The 18,989-nt window shown below is 40.2% G+C and overlaps 1 protein-coding gene and 1 pseudogene across 1 annotated transcript; one reads left to right on the top strand and one right to left on the bottom strand.

Moving 5' to 3' along the window:
- Positions 1 to 9,412: 9,412 nt before the first annotated feature.
- On the bottom strand, positions 9,413 to 11,548 carry LOC149971256 (olfactory receptor 2W1-like; annotated as a pseudogene).
- Positions 11,549 to 14,555: 3,007 nt separating this feature from the next.
- On the top strand, positions 14,556 to 15,497 carry LOC110507093 (olfactory receptor 6N1-like). The gene has a single exon (XM_021586963.3). It carries the CDS (start codon positions 14,562 to 14,564, stop codon positions 15,495 to 15,497), a length of 936 nt encoding a protein of 311 aa, XP_021442638.3. The 5' UTR covers positions 14,556 to 14,561.
- Positions 15,498 to 18,989: the final 3,492 nt, after the last annotated feature.

Genomic DNA, 18,989 nt, shown 5'->3' with positions numbered 1-18,989 from the left:
ACGACAATGGGCCTCAGGATCTCGTCATGGTGAGTCTGTATATTCAAATTGCAATCGACAAAATGCAATTGTGTTCTTTGTCCATAGCTTATGCTTGCCTATACCATAACCCCAACACCCTGTTCACAACGTTGACATTAGAAAACCCACTCGCCCACACCACACCATAAACGTAGTCTGCAGATGTGAGGTCGGTTGAATTTACATCAAAATTCTCTAAAACAACGTTGGAGGCTGCTTATGGTAGAGAAATTAACATTCAATTATTTGGCAACAGCTCTGGTGGACATTCCTGCAGTCAGCATGCCAATTGCACCCTCCCTCAAAACTTGAGCCATCTGTGGTATTTTGTTGTGTGACAAAACTGTACATTTTAGAATGGCATTTTATTGTCCCCAGCACAAGATGCACATGTATAATTATCATGCTGTTTAATCAGCTTCTTGATATGCCACACCTGTCAGGTGGATAGATTATCTTGGCAAATGAGAATTGCACACTAACAGGGATGTAACCAAATTTGTGGACCAAATTTGAGAAAATCTACTTTTTGTGGGTATGGAACATTTCCGGGATCTTTCATTTCCTCTCATGAAACATGGCACCAATAATTTACAATAATTTACAATAATTTACATGTTGCTTCATTGTATTTTGATGTCCATTAGGGAACATTACGAAAAGGTTCCTATTTGTGTCGGACATTGTCCATGAGACATTCAATGTCCAAAAGGAGACATTTCATTATAGTCAAGGGGATGTCACATGATGGTAGTTTTTAGGCCGTTCTCAAGACTTCCCTTTACTAGTCTTCAGGACCTCACGAGATGGTCCCAAGGGAATGTTCTTTGGGGAACCTTTGTCTAGTTCCCTGTAAGTTACCAGGATGTTACAGAGTACCATATGTCATGACGTGGCCCTCTTTGGGTACAGCGAGCACCATCCCCCTCTCTCTGCACCATCCCCCCCTCTCTCTCACCACCTCTCATACTTTCCCCTGCACCCAGGCTCTGTTAGGCAGGTCATAAATTCCTAGAGGAGTTCTCTCCTCATGGCTAGAGGAGAGAGGGAGTGAGGTTCACAGGAGAACAAAGGAACCTCTTCCACATCACAGAACATGAGAATTGAACAATGTCCATGTTTGGAGAAGTTGTACACGGTCAGGGAAGAACCCAGCAACGAACTGGTCCATTTTGTACAATTTTGTGAAACTCATGAGAGACAATAGAGCCACATTACCATAACTTTCTTTATACAATAGTCTCAGTTGTGCGGCTTGCATCTAATTGTTGTATAAAATGAATGAGTAAAGATGAAACTATTTAACTTCTGATTTTAACTTCTTATGGCTGGGGTGCAGTTTTGAGTAGCTTGGATGAATCAGGTGCCCAGAGTAAACTGCCTACTACTCAGGCCCAGAAGCTAAGGTATGCATATTATTAGTATATTAGGAAGGAAAACACTCTGAAGATTCTAAAACTGTTTGAATGATGTCTGTGAGTATAACAGAACTCATATGGCAGGCAAAACCTGAGAAAAAAATCAGACCAGGAAGTGGGAAATCTGAGGTTTGTAGGTTTTCAAGTCTTTGCCTATCCAATATACAGTGTAACGTTTGGTCCGATTTCACTTCCTAAGGCTTCCACTAGATGTCAACAGTCTTTAGAACCTTGTTTCAGACTTCTACTGTGAATGGGTAGAGAATAAGAGCTCTTTGAGTCAGGTGTCTGGCAGAATGTCATGAGCTCAGTCAGGCACGTGCCCGTGAGAGTTAGCTGCATTCCTTTTCCTTTCTAAAGACAAAGAAATTGTCCGGTTGGAATATTATTGAAGATGTATGTGAAAAACATCCTAAAGATTGATTCTATACATCGTTTGATATGTTTCTATGAACTGTAAAATAACTCTTTTGACTTTTTGTCTGGACTAAGTGCCTGCGCCTCTTGAATTTGGATTTGTGACCTAAACACACAAACAAAAAGGAGGTATTTGGACATAAATTATGAACTTCATCGAACAAATCAAACATTTATTGTGGAACTGGGATTCCTGGGGGTGCATTCTGATGAAGATCATCAAAGGTAAGTAAATATTTATAATGATATTTCTGACTTCTGTTGACTCCACAACATGGCGGGAATCTGTTTGGCTTGTTTTGGTGCTTGAGCACTGTACTCAGATTACTGCATGGTGTTCTTTTTCCGTAAAGCTTTTTTGAAATCTGACACAGCGGTTGCATTGACCTCTCTGGGATATGTGGGATGCTACCCACCTGGGCAAAAGTCAGGGAAAATGCAGAGCGTCAAATTCAAATAAATTACTATAAAAATCAAACTTTCATTAAATCACACATGAAAGATAGCAAATTAAAGCTACACTTGTTGTGAATCCAGCCAACATGTAAGATTTCAAAAAGGCTTTTCGGCGAAAGCAAACGATGCTATTATCTGAGGATAGCACCGGCATAAAAAAAAAAGAAACCATATTTCAACCCTGCAGGCGTGACACAAAACGCAGAAATAAAAATATAATTCATGCCTTACCTTTGACGAGCTTCTTTTGTTGGCACTCCAATATGTCCCATAAACATCACAAAGGGTCCTTTTGTTTGATTAATTCTGTCGATATATATCCAAAATGTCCATTTATTTGGCACGTTTGATCCAGAAAAACACCAGTTCCAACTTGCGCAACGTGACAACAAAATATTTCAGAAGTTACCTGTAAACCTTGACAAAACATTTCAAACTACTTTTGTAATACAAGTGTAGGTATTTTTTAACGTAACATCAAGTGACCCTCGTTCAAGATGGCCGTACTTTTTCATTACACAAAGGAATAACCTCAACCAATGTCTAAAGACTGTTGACATCCATTGGAAGCGGTAGGAACTGCAAGAAGGTCCCTTGGAAATCTGGATTCCCAATGAAATCCCATTGAAAAGAGAGTAAATAAAAAAAATCTTAAATAAAAAAAATCTGAATGGTTTGTCCTCAGGGTTTCGCTTGCTAAATAAGTTCTGTTATACTCACAGACATGATTCAAACAGTTTTAGAAACTTCAGAGTGTTTTCTATCCAAATTTACTAATGATATGCATATCTTATCTTCTGAGGATGAATTTGGGCATGCATTTTATCCGGACGTGAAAATACTGCCCCATGTCACCTAGAAGTTAGTAAATAAATGATTGAGAAAATTGATGTATGGAGGATTCATATTGAAGACTGGGTTTGTGCAGATAACCAACAATTTACAATGTTTGGAATGAGACAAATGTGAGGTAAAGAATAATTCATTAATTATAACACTAATTGATCAGATATTAAAATATGTGAAAGTCATATTAAGAAAATTATCACTTTGAAATCAAAGTATTTTCCTTGGTGCCCCGACTTCCTAGTTAATTACATTTACCTGATTAGTTAATCACGTAATAATAATTACAGAGAATTGATTTGATAAACTAACAGTCCTCAGTTTAATGATGCCAACGACACGATACATATCAGGACCATGTCAGGTACTTTTTAGGACGTTCTCAGTACTTAATTTGAGTAATCTTCAGTATGTTGCATGAGGGTCCCAATGGAACTTTCTCTGGGGGACCTTTGTCTATTTCTTGCTAAGTTACTAGGACGTCACTTAGGATCATATCAGGACTTTCTTAGGACGTTCTCAGGACTTTAATTTGAATAGTCATTGGGACATTGCGTGATGGTCCCGAAGGAAAATCCATGCAAACAAAAATCATTTGTTAGGACATTCCTGGAAGGTCACGAAATGGTGTTCTAAAGTAGTCAGGACATTGTGCCATGGTCCCGTGGAGTTTTTTTCTAGTTCCCGGTTTGTTCCAGGAACATCCTGAGAACATTTTTAGGACGTTCTTGGGAAGTTGTGGGAAATCTTGGGAAGTTGTGTCATTGACATGATGGTCCCAGATGGTCAAAACCATTATGAATAAAATAATTAAATGGTATGGGGGTGTTAAGGTAAGTTGTACGCTGTTCAGCTAAAAGTGTACACATTTTTGATCAATCAATAAAAATAAAATACAAAATTGCAACGTCATCCACCTTGAAGTTGATAACAATTGCTGCTGCTGTAGCTGTTGTCGCCATTGTCACACTATTAAAACACATGCTAGCTACTAGCGTGGGAAGACTACTGCTTGCTATTGCCACTGATTCTTTGCTCTTGCGCCCTCAATAGTGACGTACCTAGATAAGTCACTTATTTTTTTTATATAGTTCAGCCCATTACAGGTCAAAATGTGGTTGGTTCATTCCACTCTCAAACCAAAATTCTGTTCTCATACCGTTGAGTGGCAGGGAAAGGGGATACCTAGTCAGTTGCACAACTGAACGCATTCAACCAAATTGTGTCTTCCGCATTTAACTCAACCCCTCTGAATCTACGTCATAAAAATGATTGAAAAGATGAATTAGAAATTAAAACGACATCTAAAAAGTAATCAGGGAAGCCTCCAGAATAAACTGGGAACTACACCAAACCTCCAGGGGACCACTTTAGGTGACCATTTTGTGACGTTCCAGGGACGTCCTAACGACAAATGTTTATTTGCAAGGAACCAATCCAAACATCTGCCAGTACAATATAATTTTTCACCCCAAATCTGAATACTGTATAAAACCAGAATGGTTCTAAAACAGAACCTTGGGGAACACCGTATTTAATCGGTGAATTAGAAAGATCAGATACCTAATATTACATCAAACATTTGCAGTGACAAAACTATGCTGAAATGCCACATTTTTGAATAGTCAATTATAGCAACAAAACACAATTCAATATTAGAAAAATAAACAATCATGTTACGTTTAGGGTGAAGTGAAGGCCTAGTACCTTTTTACAAACCTGCCTGGTTTTATTGATCCTAAAGCTATACATAATAGGATTGAAAAGTGGTGGACATATTGGAAAATAAACAAATAAAAGTTTGAAGTATAGGTGGACTATATGCAGTATAATGTCTGCCTTGTAGAATCAAAAATAAACAGTCAAAGGAGAAGTTCAGCAAATAGGTTATATGTGGTGTGCAAGTGTTAAAAGCTTTTGGTTTTGTCTCTTTTGAAGACTAAACATATTTCTAGAATTCTTACATGTTAGGAAATATAGCACAAGCCAAAGAAAGTACAGTTACAACAAGACCACATGTTGTATTTTTGTGTAATGTTTGAAACATTAAAGCTTTTGACCACCAAGTGGTTGTCACAATACACTCTGTCTATAACATTGTCACAAAACTGCAGTCACAAACTCAAGGAGATAGGGATGACATCCATGAAAAAAGAATACAACCAGGACAGCCAAATTAAGCCACTAATTATTTTAGGTTTCACAATATTGTTATACAGTAGAGTGGTGGTTCCCCAACCTTTTCACTCGGGCTTCCCTTCATCATTGGGGAACATGTCTTATGCATGTTCATGTGATATCTGGTGACTCAAACATTAGAACAAAATCAATGGGCTAAAAAACCTAGCTCAAAAATGTTAGCTGACATGAGCTAGTTGATCTGGATATTTAAATACCTCTCTAAGGTCTGAAATGTCTGAAATGACAAGAGGAAAACAACTACCCAATTTCAAAATTGCACCTTGTGCATTCTACTATTACAACTTTGAAGAGCAAGTTGAACGCCTGTCTGAGTTTCTTAAAATATTACTGAATACATTCAAAGGCAAAATAACACATTTATTACATGTAAAGTACGCTAAACAACATTTAGACAGTTAATTTCAGTTGTCGATGTGTTCAGAGAGTCCCTGGTTAAAGCCCAGGTTGTGGCAAGGTGAGGGACGGAAGCAACACTGTTACACATGGCCAGAGGGACATTCCTAAATAAAAACAGTAGTTTGGTATGATAGTTTGATTTGATTTGATTAGTACAGCACATCAGAAGAATACACATCCTTAATGTTATGTTATTGAACAGGCTGTGTTAGTGGCCTATGATCCTGTTTAAAAAATGTATGTGTGTGGACCCTCTAGCCTTGCACTCTACACTGTAGAAGAGGTCCAGTCCATTCAGAAAGTATTCAGACCCATTGTCTTTTTCGACATTTGGTTAAGTCTTATTCTAAAATTGAATTAATTGTTTTTTCCCGCCCTTGTCAGTCTACACACAATACCCCATCATGACAAAGGAAAAACAGGTTTTTAAAAACGTTAGCAAATGTATAATTGTTTTTTTACATAAGTATTCAGACCCTTTACAGAGTACTTACAGAGTCCCCTTTGGCAGCGATTACAGCCTTGAGTCTTCTTGGGTATGACGCTACAAGCTTGGCACACCGGTATTTGGGGAGTTTCTCCCATTCTCTGCAGATCCTCTCAAGCTGTGTCAGGTCTGGATGGGGAGCATCGCTAAACAGCTATTTTCAGGTCTCTCCGGAGATGTTGGATTGGATTCAAGTCCGGGCTCTGGCTGGGCCACTCAAGGACATTCAGAGACTTGTCCCAAAGCCATTCCTGCGTTGTCTTGGCTGTGTGCATAGGGTCATTGTCCTGTTGGAAGTTGAACCTCCACCCGTCTGAGGTCCTAAGCCCCCTGAGAAGGTTTTCATCAAGGATCTCTCTATACTTTGCTCCATTCATCTTTCCCTCGATCCTGACTAGTCTCCCAGTCCCTGCTGCTCAAAAACATCCACACAGCATAATGCTACCAGCACCGTGTTTCGCCGTAGGGAGGTGCCAGGTTTCCTCCAGACGTGACACCTGGCAGTCAGGCCAAAGAGTTCAACATTGGTTTCATCATACCAAAGAGTCTTGATTCTCATTGTCTTAGAGTTCTTTTGGTGCCTTTTGGTGAACTCCAAGCAGCCTTTCATGTGCCTTTTACTGAGGAGTGGCTTCCGTCTGGCCATTCTACCATAAAGGCCTGATTAGTGGAGTGCTGCAGAGATGGTTGTCCTTCTGAAAGGTTCTTCCATCTCCACGGAAGAACTCTGGAGCTCTGTCAGAGTGACCATTGGGTTCTTGGTCACCTCCCTGACCAAGGCCCTTCTACCTTGATTGCTCAGTTTGGCCGTGCGACCAGCTCTAGGAAGAGTCGTATTGGTTCCAAAATTATTTCATTTAAGAATGATGGAGGCCACTGTGTTCTTGGGGACCTTCAATGCTGCAGAATTTGTTTGGTACCCTTCCCCATATCTGTGCCTCGACACAATCCTGTCTCTGAGCTCCATGGACAATTCCTTCCACCTCATGGCTTTGTTTTTGCTCTGACATGCATTGTCAACTGTGGGACCTTGTACAGTATAGACAGGTGTGTGCCTTTTGAAATCACATCCAATCAAATTAATATACCAGAGTTGGACTCCAATCAAGTTGTAGAAACATCTCGAGGATGATCAATGGAAACAGGATGTACCTGAGCTAAATTTCGAGTCTCATAGCAAAAGGTCTGAATACTTCTGTAAATAAGGTATTCCTATGAAAACCTGTTTTTGCTTTGTTATTATATGGTATTGTATGTAGAAAGATGAGGATTTTATTTATTCAATCCATTTTTTAGTAAGGCTGTATTTCTACAAAATGTAGAAAAAGGAAAGGGGTCTGAATACTTTCTGAATGCACTGTTTGTGACAACACCAATGGGCTGGGCAGACAAAGCTATCAGATCTATCATTAAAGTATTCGCAGGAGTTTGTGTGCTATGTATTGTGTGCCAAGTTCCAATAAATTGTCACGCCTGCTCCCCATCCCTGGAGCTCAAGGGCGCCAGGCTGCCAATCTTACCCGCATCAGCGCTTCATTGGACTCACCTATTTCCTTTGTTTTGTATTTATTGAGTATGGTCAGGGCGTGAGTTGGGTGGGCAGTCTATGTTTGTTTTTCTATGATTTGGGAATTTGTATGTTTCAGCCTAGTATGGTTCTCAATCAGAGGCAGGTGTAATTAGTTGTCTCTGATTGAGAATCATACTTCGGTAGCCTGGGTTGCACTGTTTGTTTGTGGGTGATTGTCTATGCTAGTTGCTTGTGTCAGCACAGGTCTCATTTGTAGCTTCACGGTCGTTATTGGTTTATTGTTTTTGTATGCAGTGCTCAGTACTTTCTTTAATTAAATATTCACTATGAACACATACCACGCCGCATTTTGGTCCTCTGATCCTTCTCGCCTCTCCTCTTCAGATGAAGAAGGAGGAAGACCGTGACACACCTGTACTCCTTCACGTTTTGATTAACTTCCCTATATCTGTCTGTTCCTCTGTTTCATCCCCGTGTCAGCATTAATGTCCAGATGCTGTCCTGCCCTGTTTCACATCTGTTTATTAATTAAATGATCACTCCCTGTACTTCCATCTCGTCTCTAAGCGTCTGGCCTTACAAAGGGCTGACACCACAATTTGAAGCACCAGGCAGTTTTTGTTTTTTTGTTTTTGCAGGTGACGTCGGGTCAGAGTGCCGCTGCCAATGTAGCCGGGGGTGCCTCAGCTGGCCCGTCGGGCTTCCCCCGTTATCCTCACCCAGCTCGTCAGGTTCCCATGCCTCAGCCAGCCTGTCAGAATCCCACGCCTAAGCGGGATCGTCAGGCTTTCACGCCTCAGCCGGCTCTGTCCTTACAATAAATAAATGGTTCAGTGAAACCAATCCAAAGCCTTTGACAGGAACGGTTTCCCCGAACATATGACCTAACAAGAGAAAAGAGAGAATAACTCTGGACTCTAAGTCATAGAGATATATTAAAACCTAGGCCCAGAGCTATTCCTGCTGAGGTAAAAGTGGGGACCCTTATTGTCACTCTAGGCGATCCTAGGCCTACAGTACACTTTCAGGGTCTACACTCCCAGAGGCGATGACAGATGGTGGGCATCCCAAATGGCACTCTATTCCCTATATAGTGCACCACCTTTGACCAAGTGGGCTCTGGTCAATATAGGGAATAGGGTACCATTTGGTATGCATTCGAAGCCAAGCTGTGCATCTCCTTGAGCCCCTCAGGTCTCTACAGGTTAATAGGTGCATTAATTGGGTCCCAGGGAACGAGGTGATAGAGTGGACTAATGACCTCGTACCTAATGACTCAATAAACATGTTTATTATGCTCTTGTTATTGAGTTATTAGCTTCTGCTTTCCCCATGGTAAGGTATGCATGGAGTAAAAAAATTACTGGTGTTTCGTACATAATCTTAAGTGACAGAACTCCTAAACTTTTTACAGCTTTTTTATACGATGGATGGAGTACACAACCACTGTGCCTTATACATACAACACATCATCATTACCCTTACTGTATTGTTTTATTCTGTGGGTCAAACATATCTCACAGTGGCACTTGAAAAACAAGATGGATGTGTGGTTGTCCCACCACCTTAAAGGGCCTATTTCCCATTAGGGATGGACGTAATGGTGGCAGGTGGGCAATAAGGTGGGCTTAACTTAGTCTATAACATCATAACACAATACACTTTGTCTATAACGTTCCGACACAATTGCAAACAAATGGTTAAAGTCAGTGTTATGATGCTTTTTGCAAAAGAGTACACCATATTACCCACATTAAAATACACACCCTGTTGGTTGTCATGATGCTGTAATACTGCAGTGGATAACATATACAGTAGCAAGGTACTTGTCATAGGACAATTGCTGAATTCAATGGTTCCATGTGTAAATGCAAAATATCTGTATGTAACAGCACACAGTGGAAACTGTATGGTCATCTGAAACCAAATGAGTCATGAGAGCAGGAAACAAACCAGTGGTACCATACAAGTCATTTACAAACAAACTGCACAGAAACAGATACATGGGTTCATGAAGGCTCCTCTCCATACATATTACCACAATAAGCACTGTGTTCGCAAAAACTATGGAGACGTATAAGACAGTTATTATAATGATATACAAGTACTTTAAGTGTCCAATGTCACTATATCCAGCTAGGATAAATTATGTGAATTGTGTTGAGTTCATCATTTTCCTAATAGTACCTATAGAGGTACAGTGGGGAGAACAAGTATTTGATACACTGCCGATTTTGAAGGTTTTCCTACTTACAAAGCATGTAGAGGTACACTTCAACTGTGAGAGACAGAATCTAAAACAAAAATCCAGAAAATCACATTGTATGATTTTTAAGTAATTCATTTGCATTTCATTTGATGAAAGGCGAGTTCCTAACGGGTTCAGAAAGCCAAATTAATGCTCTGTGTGACGTTCACAGCAGTTTTGATCAAGAGAGACCTTTAAAAAGTATACACATTTTCTCTGACACTGAACATACAACCATGTATGTTACAGTTATAAGGAAGGTGAAATCTTATATATTGTCATTTTATAATTTGATTATACTATTTTTAGAAAGCATATGTAATTTCAAGCCTTATTCATACAGTGTTGTTCAATAGGAAATACGTCACACATTTCATATTTTCATCATATTTGTACTGTGTACTTTCAATTAGTTGTGTCATGGATTCCTTTGGGTGGTGGTCATGAAATTTGACCTTTAAGGACACCCACCAGTGCTTTTACCATATGTTTTCAACTTAGGTATTTGACATACTGTACATGTTCATTTATACAGTAATTATGAGAAACATGCCTTCATATGGGATTTGAACGCACAACCTCTTCATTCATACCTTGCTGGTATTCCTGCTTTGCCACCGTGTCTATGTCAATGACTGATTTCACATGTATTCCTACACTTCACCCTTCAAAGTAAATTCCATAGTGATAATAGTGATTCAGGAGTACAATTAAAACCAAATAATATAACCCACCAACATTAGACAACTATACTGAAAACCCAAACTGAAAGCTGAAATAAGTCAATTAAATCAATGATAATAGAATATTCAGATTTACTGATAACTAAAATGGCAGAGCAGATGGCACTCTTATGCTGATTAGAGATGCATTCCAGGTAATGAATGTGCTGAGGGGGGACTTCTGAAATTCTCCAGACTTTGTGGCACAGCAGAAAGATCAGTACACCCCAAATTCAGAGATAGTTTATTCAAATCTCAGGTGGGGTCATAATGAAAAGTCAGTACTAAGTCATCACGTAAAATGTAATCATATTGTTACTGATCAAGGATTTGTACACTCTTTTAGCTGAACAGCGTACAACTTACCTTAACTTATAATGGTTTTGGCCACCTGGGACCATCATGTGAATGACACAACTTCCCAAGACTTCCCACAACTTCCCAAGAACGTCCTAAAAATGTTCTCAGGATGTTCCTGGGACATACCGGGAAATAGAAAAAACCTCCACGGGACCATGGCACAATGTCCTAACTACTTTAGAAGACCATTTCGTGACTTCCAGGGATGTCCTAACAAATTATTTTTGTTTGCCTTGAGACCATCACGCAATGTCCTAATGACTATTAAAATTTAAGTCCTGAGAACGTCCTAAGAAAGTCCTGATTTGATCCTCAGTGACGTCCTACTAACTTAGCAAGAACTAGACAAAGGTCCCCCACAGAAAGTTTCCTTGGGCCCATCATAGAACGTATTGACGAAAAGTCAAATTAAGTACTGAGAACGTCCTAAAAAGTACCTGACATGGTCCTGATATGGTACTCGGAAATATCCTAGGGAACTAGACAAAGGTTCCCCAAAGAACGTTCCTTGGGACCATCTCCTGACGTCCTGAAGACTAGTAAAAGTAAGTCTTGAGAACGGCTTAAAAACTACCATCATGTGACATCCCCTTGACTATAATGAAATGTCTCCTTTTGGACATTGAATGTCTCATGGAAAACATCCGACACAATTTGGAACCTTTTCATAATGTTCCCTAACGGACATCAAAATAATATGGACAGAAATATAAACGCAACATGTAAATTATTGGTCACATGTTTCATGAGCGGAAATGATCCCATCAGTGGGATGATGTCTCGCTGAAACCCTTAAAGCAACATTTTCCAAACTTTGATCTGGGGACCCAAAAGGGGTGCACATTTTGGTTTTTGCCTTAGCACTACACAGCTGATTCAAATAATAAACTAATCATTCAGATTTTATTGTTTGATTAAGCTATGTAGAACTAGGGGAAAAAAATGCACGTGCACCACATGGGATCCCCAGGACAGTTTGGGAAACGCTGCCTTAAAGGGACCTAATGGGAACGTTGCGGAATGTCCTTAGGACATCCCCTGTTTGCTGGGTTAATACACTGCTCAAAAAAATAAAGGGAACACTAAAATAACACATCCTAGATCTGAATGAATGAAATATTCTTATTAAATACTTTTTTCTTTACATAGTTGAATGTGCTGACAACAAAATCACACAAAAATGATCAATGGAAATCAAATTTATCAACCCATGGAGGTCTGGATTTGGAGTCACACTCAAAATGAAAGTGGAAAACCACACTACAGGCTGATCCAACTTTGATGTAATGTCCTTAAAACAAGTCAAAATGAGGCTCAGTAGTGTGTGTGGCCTCCACGTGCCTGTATGACCTCCCTACAACGCCTGGGCATGCTCCTGATGAGGTGGCGGATGGTCTCCTGAGGGATCTCCTCCCAGACCTGGACTAAAGCATCCGCCAACTCCTGGACAGTCTGTGGTGCAACGTGGCTTTGGTGGATGGATGAGACATGATGTCCCAGATGTGCTCAATTGGATTCAGGTCTGGGGAACGGGCGGGCCAGTCCATAGCATCAATGCCTTCCTCTTGCAGGAACTGCTGACACACTCCAGCCACATGAGGTCTAGCATTGTCTTGCATTAGGAGGAACCCAGGGCCAACCGCACCAGCATATGGTCTCACAAGGGGTCTGAGGATCTCATCTCGATACCTAATGGCAGTCAGTCTACCTCTGGCGAGCACATGGAGGGCTGTGCGGCCCCCCAAAGAAATGCCACCCCACACCATGACTGACCCACCGCCAAACCGGTCATGCTGGAGGATGTTACAGGCAGCAGAATATTCTCCACGGCGTCTCCAGACTCTGTCACATCTTGTCACATGTGCTCAGCGTGAACCTGCTTTCATCTGTGAAGAGCACAGGGCGCCAGTGGCGAATTTGCCAATCTTGGTGTTCTCTGGCAAATGCCAAACATCCTGCACGGTGTTGGGCTGTAAGCACAACCCCCACCTGTGGACGTCGGGCCCTCATACCACCCTCATGGTGTCACGGCCGTCCTCCTCTTCATCTGAAGAGGAGAGGCGAGATGGATCTGAGGACCAATACGCGGCGTGGTAAGTGTCCATGGTCAATCTTTAATAAAGAAAGTAGTGAACACTGGAAACTATACAAAACCAGTAAACAAAATAACAACCGTGAAGCTAATCATATGGACTGTGCTGAAACAAGCCATCAACATAGACAATCACCCACAAACAAACAGTGCAACCCAGGCTACCTAAGTATGATTCTCAATCAGAGACAACTAATGACACCTGCCTCTGATTGAGAACCATACTAGGCCGAAAACATAGAAATGCCCCAAAACATAGAAAAACAAACATAGACTGCCCCCCCAACTCACGCCCTGACCATACTAAATAAATACAAAACAATGGAAATAAAGGTCAGAACGTGACACATGGTGTCTGTTCCTGACCGTTTGAGCAGAAACATACACATTTGTGGCCTGCTGGAGGTCATTTTGCAGGGTTCTGGCAGTACTCCTCCTGCTCCTCCTTGCACAAAGGTGGAGGTAGCGGTCCTGCTGCTGGGTTGTTGCCCTCCTACGGCCTCCTCCACGTCTCCTGATGTACTGGCCTGTCTCCTGGTAGCGCCTCCATGCTCTGGACACTACGCTGACAGACACAGCAAACCTTCTTGCCACAGCTCGCATTGATGTGCCATCCTGGATGAGCTGCACTACCTGAGCCACTTGTGTGGGTTGTAGACTCCGTCTCATGCTACCACTAGAGTGAAAGCACCGCCAGCATTCAAAAGTGACCAAAACATCAGCCAGGAAGCATAGGAACTGAGAAGTGGTCGGTCTGTGGTCACCACCTGCAGAACCACTCCTTTATTGGGGGTGTCTTGCTAATTGCCTATAATTTCCACGTGTTGTCTAATCCATTTGCACAACAGCATGTGAAATTTATTGTCAATCAGTGTTGCTTCCTAAGTGGACAGTTTGATTTCATAGAAGTGTGATTGACTTGGAGTTGCATTGTGTTGTTTAAGTGTTCCCTTTATTTTTTTGAGCAGTGTATAAATATAATCCAATTAGTTTCTTGTCATAAACTCACTGAAACTAAAATCCCATGTGAGCTTACACTATGGTATATTTAGAGGCTAGCAATGCAAGTCCCTTCTTATAGGAGTAGACTCCTCTGTCAAACAAGAAGGCATTTCATGGACACAAGTTTTTTTCTTTCTTTCACACCTCCGATGTCTGATAATGTACAGATATTATCGGGATCTTTTTTTTTTGAGTTTGAGGGAAAGAGGATGTGAATTTGTTTTGTTAAAACTATTGTGTTTAGTCTGAGCCTCAACAGAATCAAATGATTCACACTTGAATTCATTCACATCCATATACACTCAAGCCTTGTAAGGACTAAGAATTGTTGCATTGACCAGAGGAAGAAAATTAACAAAGGCTATGGAGAACTCAACCCAAGTCAAGTTATTTTATCTCTTTGGATTACAAGAGACATTTATCAACAAATCAGTCTATTTTATCTTGTCTCTTATCACATACCTTCTCATCGTCACTGTGAATCTGACTCTGATCATAACAATCATTCAGGAGAAAGGTCTCCATGAGCCCATGTATATCTTTCTGTGTAGTCTATGTATCAATGGATTGTATGGAACTGCTGGTTTCTACCCCAAGTTCTTACTGGACCTTCAGTCAGATGTTCAGGTGATATCTTATGGTGGATGTTTGACTCAAACCTATGTAATATACACATCTGTCCTGTGTGAAATGTCTACTTTAACAGTGATGTCTTACGACAGGTATGTGGCAATATGCAGACCACTACTATATCATACCATTGTGACATCTTTAACTGTTAGAAAGTTACTCTTATTTTCTTGGTGTTATCCTTTATTTATAGGAATCATAGTAGTTAGTTTAACTGTCAGAGTTCCTTTGTGTGGATCTCGCATTGATAAGATCTTCTGTGATTTTCCGTCTATACTGAAACATGCATGTTTACCCATTACCATCAATCAGGATTTGAACAAATTTGTAATAGTAGTTCATGTTTTACAGATACTTTTCATTGTATTTTCTTACTGTCAGATTGTAAGAACTTGTGTAAAGTCAGCTAAGGGAAGGATTAAGTTCACACAGACATGTGTGCCACATTTAATAACAATATTTATTTTCATCACAGTGACCCTGTTTGACACGTTGCAAGGGTGGAATAATGTAAATATTACACTAAATATGCGTAATGCAATGGCTGTACTATTCCTTATTATACCACCTGTCTTTAACCCTCTCATATATGGACTTAACCTCCAGCAGATTCGAAGGGCAGTTTTTAGAAAGTGTAATCCACATAAAATCATTGATATGAAATGTTAGTTACATGATCGTACACACCAGGGAGACTTCCTGATACAATAAGTCAACAAATATAAAGGTAAAAATCTGCCAAAACTGTTGCAAGGTTAAATGGCGCCTCATTTCTTGATACCTGTCGCCAAGGGCGCAACTTTTGTTTTTAGAAGTGGAGAGGAAGGGGGGACAACACCCGGCAGGGGTCTGGGGGTCCTCCCTAAATTAAAAAAAAATCTTAGTCAACCATTGAGTAGTCTTTTCTTTCAATGTAATGGATTTGTATACATTTAAAAAATATACTTTTTCCATATACATGTAACGGATGTGAAATGGCTAGCTAGTTAGCGGTGTTCGCGCTAAATAGCGTTTCAATCGGTGACGTCACTTGCTCTGAGACCTTGAAGTAGTAGTTCCCCTTGCTCTGCAAGGGCCGTGGCTTTTGTGGAGCGATGGGTAATGACGCTTTGTGGGTGACTGTTGTTGATGTGTGCAGAGGGTCCCTGGTTCGCGCCCGGGTATGGGCGAGGGGACGGTCTAAAGTTATACTGTTACATATACACCCAACCTATGTGCCAATTTATTTGACAATTTCTACCAATCTGCTTACCAGTAATAATATTCATAAGCACATTATTGTGGAACATTTTCCTTTAATATATAATAGTCTTTGTATCTCAAAATCATTGTCTGTGGTTAATCTACAATCTTAATCTAAATGAAAAAGTACAAATCTAAAAGTAACTTTTATTGCAATTGCCAACTATGTAAACATAGCCTACATAAAGCCAACACATAAAACCAATATCCTGATAAAAAAATACATTTCCTGTAAATCACATTGGCTACACATGACCTGTCTGCAAATAATTCTAAACATTGTATCAACTATCAACTGTGTCAAGTATTTTATGATGTTTCCATTGGATCAGGTCATTAAATTTTTCCCTTCTTGCTGAGTGGTTATCAAAAGGTAGAGATATGGAAATATTGTTCAAATACTTTGAGTAACTATTGTTATTCTCAATTGTTTCTTGAAACATACTTTGTTTCCTTGCTGTTTGAGGTGAAGAAAAATTACTTTGAGAAGCTCCACAGTTCATTAATGGTGGTGAGTTAAGGCAATCAGAAATACTATCAGACATCCCCAAATGGGCACATTTATAGGCCTAAATTTGCACAAAGGACAGGTAGACTAGTCGTACTTCTATATGGGTTATCAGGTGCCTTACTCAACATTGAGAGCAGAGTATAAACATTTTTTATTTTTTTATTGACAAAACTCGTAAATGGAATGAAATAAACAAATACGAGTTTCTCACGAGGTTAGCATAGGTTGTGAGTTCTGCAAAAGACATGTCCACTCCAACATTGAGAACGGAAAATAACTGTAATAATAATATATTCAATGAATTATCAGAAATGACCTAACCAAATAAACATTGCAGATTAGAAATGATGGGAATGAATGGTAAATGTAGGCTCTTACTGGTGATATTTGTCATGGGGTATTGAAAGACAGTAAAAAATGCACACAATGACGTTATGAAACAATGAATACCCATGAAATGGCAGGAGAGAGCTCATTCTGGAGAGAGACATGCCTTGTGCGTCTGAGCCACAATCCCCATCTTCTTTGACCGGGGGATCCCTGCGGCCTCCTCAATGGATTAGTCCACTAAAACAGGCGCAAATCACATAGGTGTCTCGTGTGCCATAAAATATATACATATGCTTGACCAAAAAAAATCTAATGTTTTCTACACAGGCCCATTTTGTCATACAGTATTCCATAAGGCACCCAGACCTTATCAAAGTTGTACAGTATACCCTTAATCTAGTAATAAATCAAATCTAGTGATACATTATTTGACATTTCGGGCATCCATTGTGACATTGTGGGAGGATAACTAACCTTCAAATGTTATGGCAATGCATTTCTTAACTGCTATAAATGGCTACAGAGGTTCTTCTTAAAACAGCCTCCAGTATCAACAGTATCAACATTTCCAAGCAAACAAAATAATGTAGCTAGCATTCACAAGATCATAGCATATTCAAATATGTCCCCTTTTGTGTTTTACACCTCCAGCAGAGGAATTATATTTCTGGGTGCATGATATTCAGTTTCACTGGAATATAGTATGTTATATGGATGGTCGTAAACTGAAGTAATTTATGTCTGGTTGAAGTCCATGAATGGGCATTGAAACATATCTGTATCCATTCATCATCAGAAGTGTCTCACAGGTCTTCCTTACATTTTTGTTTGACATGTTTTGTTTCATCAGAAAAAGCCTCTATCAACCCTTGATACAATTTGGAAGTCAACTTCAGAGGTTGGTCAGACTGCCTTAAAATAGTTTCAGTCTTTGAATCTTCTGGCTTGTCCAGTGTTTGCTGCACCGAGATAATAAAGTGTTGCATCTGAAAAAGTTCATCTCAGCAGTCACAGACTGGTCTTCCCTGGCTGCTTGACCCTGCTGAGACCCCTGTCACCATCTGATCCTGCTCAGTCATGACAAAGAATTGCCTTGAAGTACATTTATACATTATATTATCCAAGAATAGAATCAATGGTTCAATCATTGAAATTACCATTATTCCCAGATCTCAGACTGTATCCTACCCATCAACTCAAGATGGGACTTTGTATCCATTCACTGATTGTTATAATACACTGCAAATTTCAACTGAGCTCTGCCGCTGGCCAAACAATCATATACATCATATATGAAATATAAGCTCTTTAATCCAAACCCTCAGCCACTCTCAGCCCATCCCACCTATCACCATAGACCACCCTTGTTTAGTTTTCCATGTGCCAAACATTTTTCAATTGTGCTGTGATGTTTTACAAAATGTTAAAACCTTTCTACTCATATTTTATCCACAGATTGGTAGCTAAAGATGAAAACCTTTCCTATTAGTATTATTATATTATTTATTGACTGACTATGGTTTCCAAATCGCCCAACACTGTTATCTTTAAGGTTCATTTTTATTGCACATGATTTTTTTTTACCATTCCTGGACCTGTGACCAGAAACAAGCTACATAGGGGCAATACCAGAATAAAATATCTGTCACGAGTCCGACCGAGGGTGTTTCCCTTTCCCGGGCAGGTGGCGCTCGGCGGTCGTCGTCACAGGCCTATTAGCTGCCACTGATTGTTTTTCCTTCCCCTCCTTGTATGTTGAGTGGTAGCACCTGTGGATGTTTAATTAGTTTGTCTTTATTAGACAGCCGGCCCGCCTGGTTGTTGTGCGGGATTATTTCTATGTAACCTTCGGCTCTGTGGTATAGGCACGTGTTAGTGTCCGGTCGGGATTGTTTCCCATTGTACATTTTGATTCCCTGTGTTTTGGGAACGTAACTTTTTTGTGAGCACCCTGTTGTGCGTTGGTGCGATTAAAAGACGCGCAGCATTGAACTCTCTGTCTCCTGCATTTGACTCCACACCCACGACACCCGGAGCATTACAGAATCCCGCACCCATCAAATTGAATGGAGTCAGCA

This window comes from Oncorhynchus mykiss, chromosome 27 (assembly GCF_057628025.1).
Source record: "Oncorhynchus mykiss isolate SJ-2025 chromosome 27, ASM5762802v1, whole genome shotgun sequence".
Classification (NCBI taxonomy): domain Eukaryota; kingdom Metazoa; phylum Chordata; class Actinopteri; order Salmoniformes; family Salmonidae; genus Oncorhynchus; species Oncorhynchus mykiss.
This window is presented reverse-complemented; position numbering and strand designations above follow the sequence as displayed.

Coding starts and splice junctions, on each gene's coding strand:
- LOC110507093 (XM_021586963.3), top strand. CDS start 14,562: ATGGAGAACTCAACCCAAGTCAAGTTATTTTATCTCTTTGGATTACAA.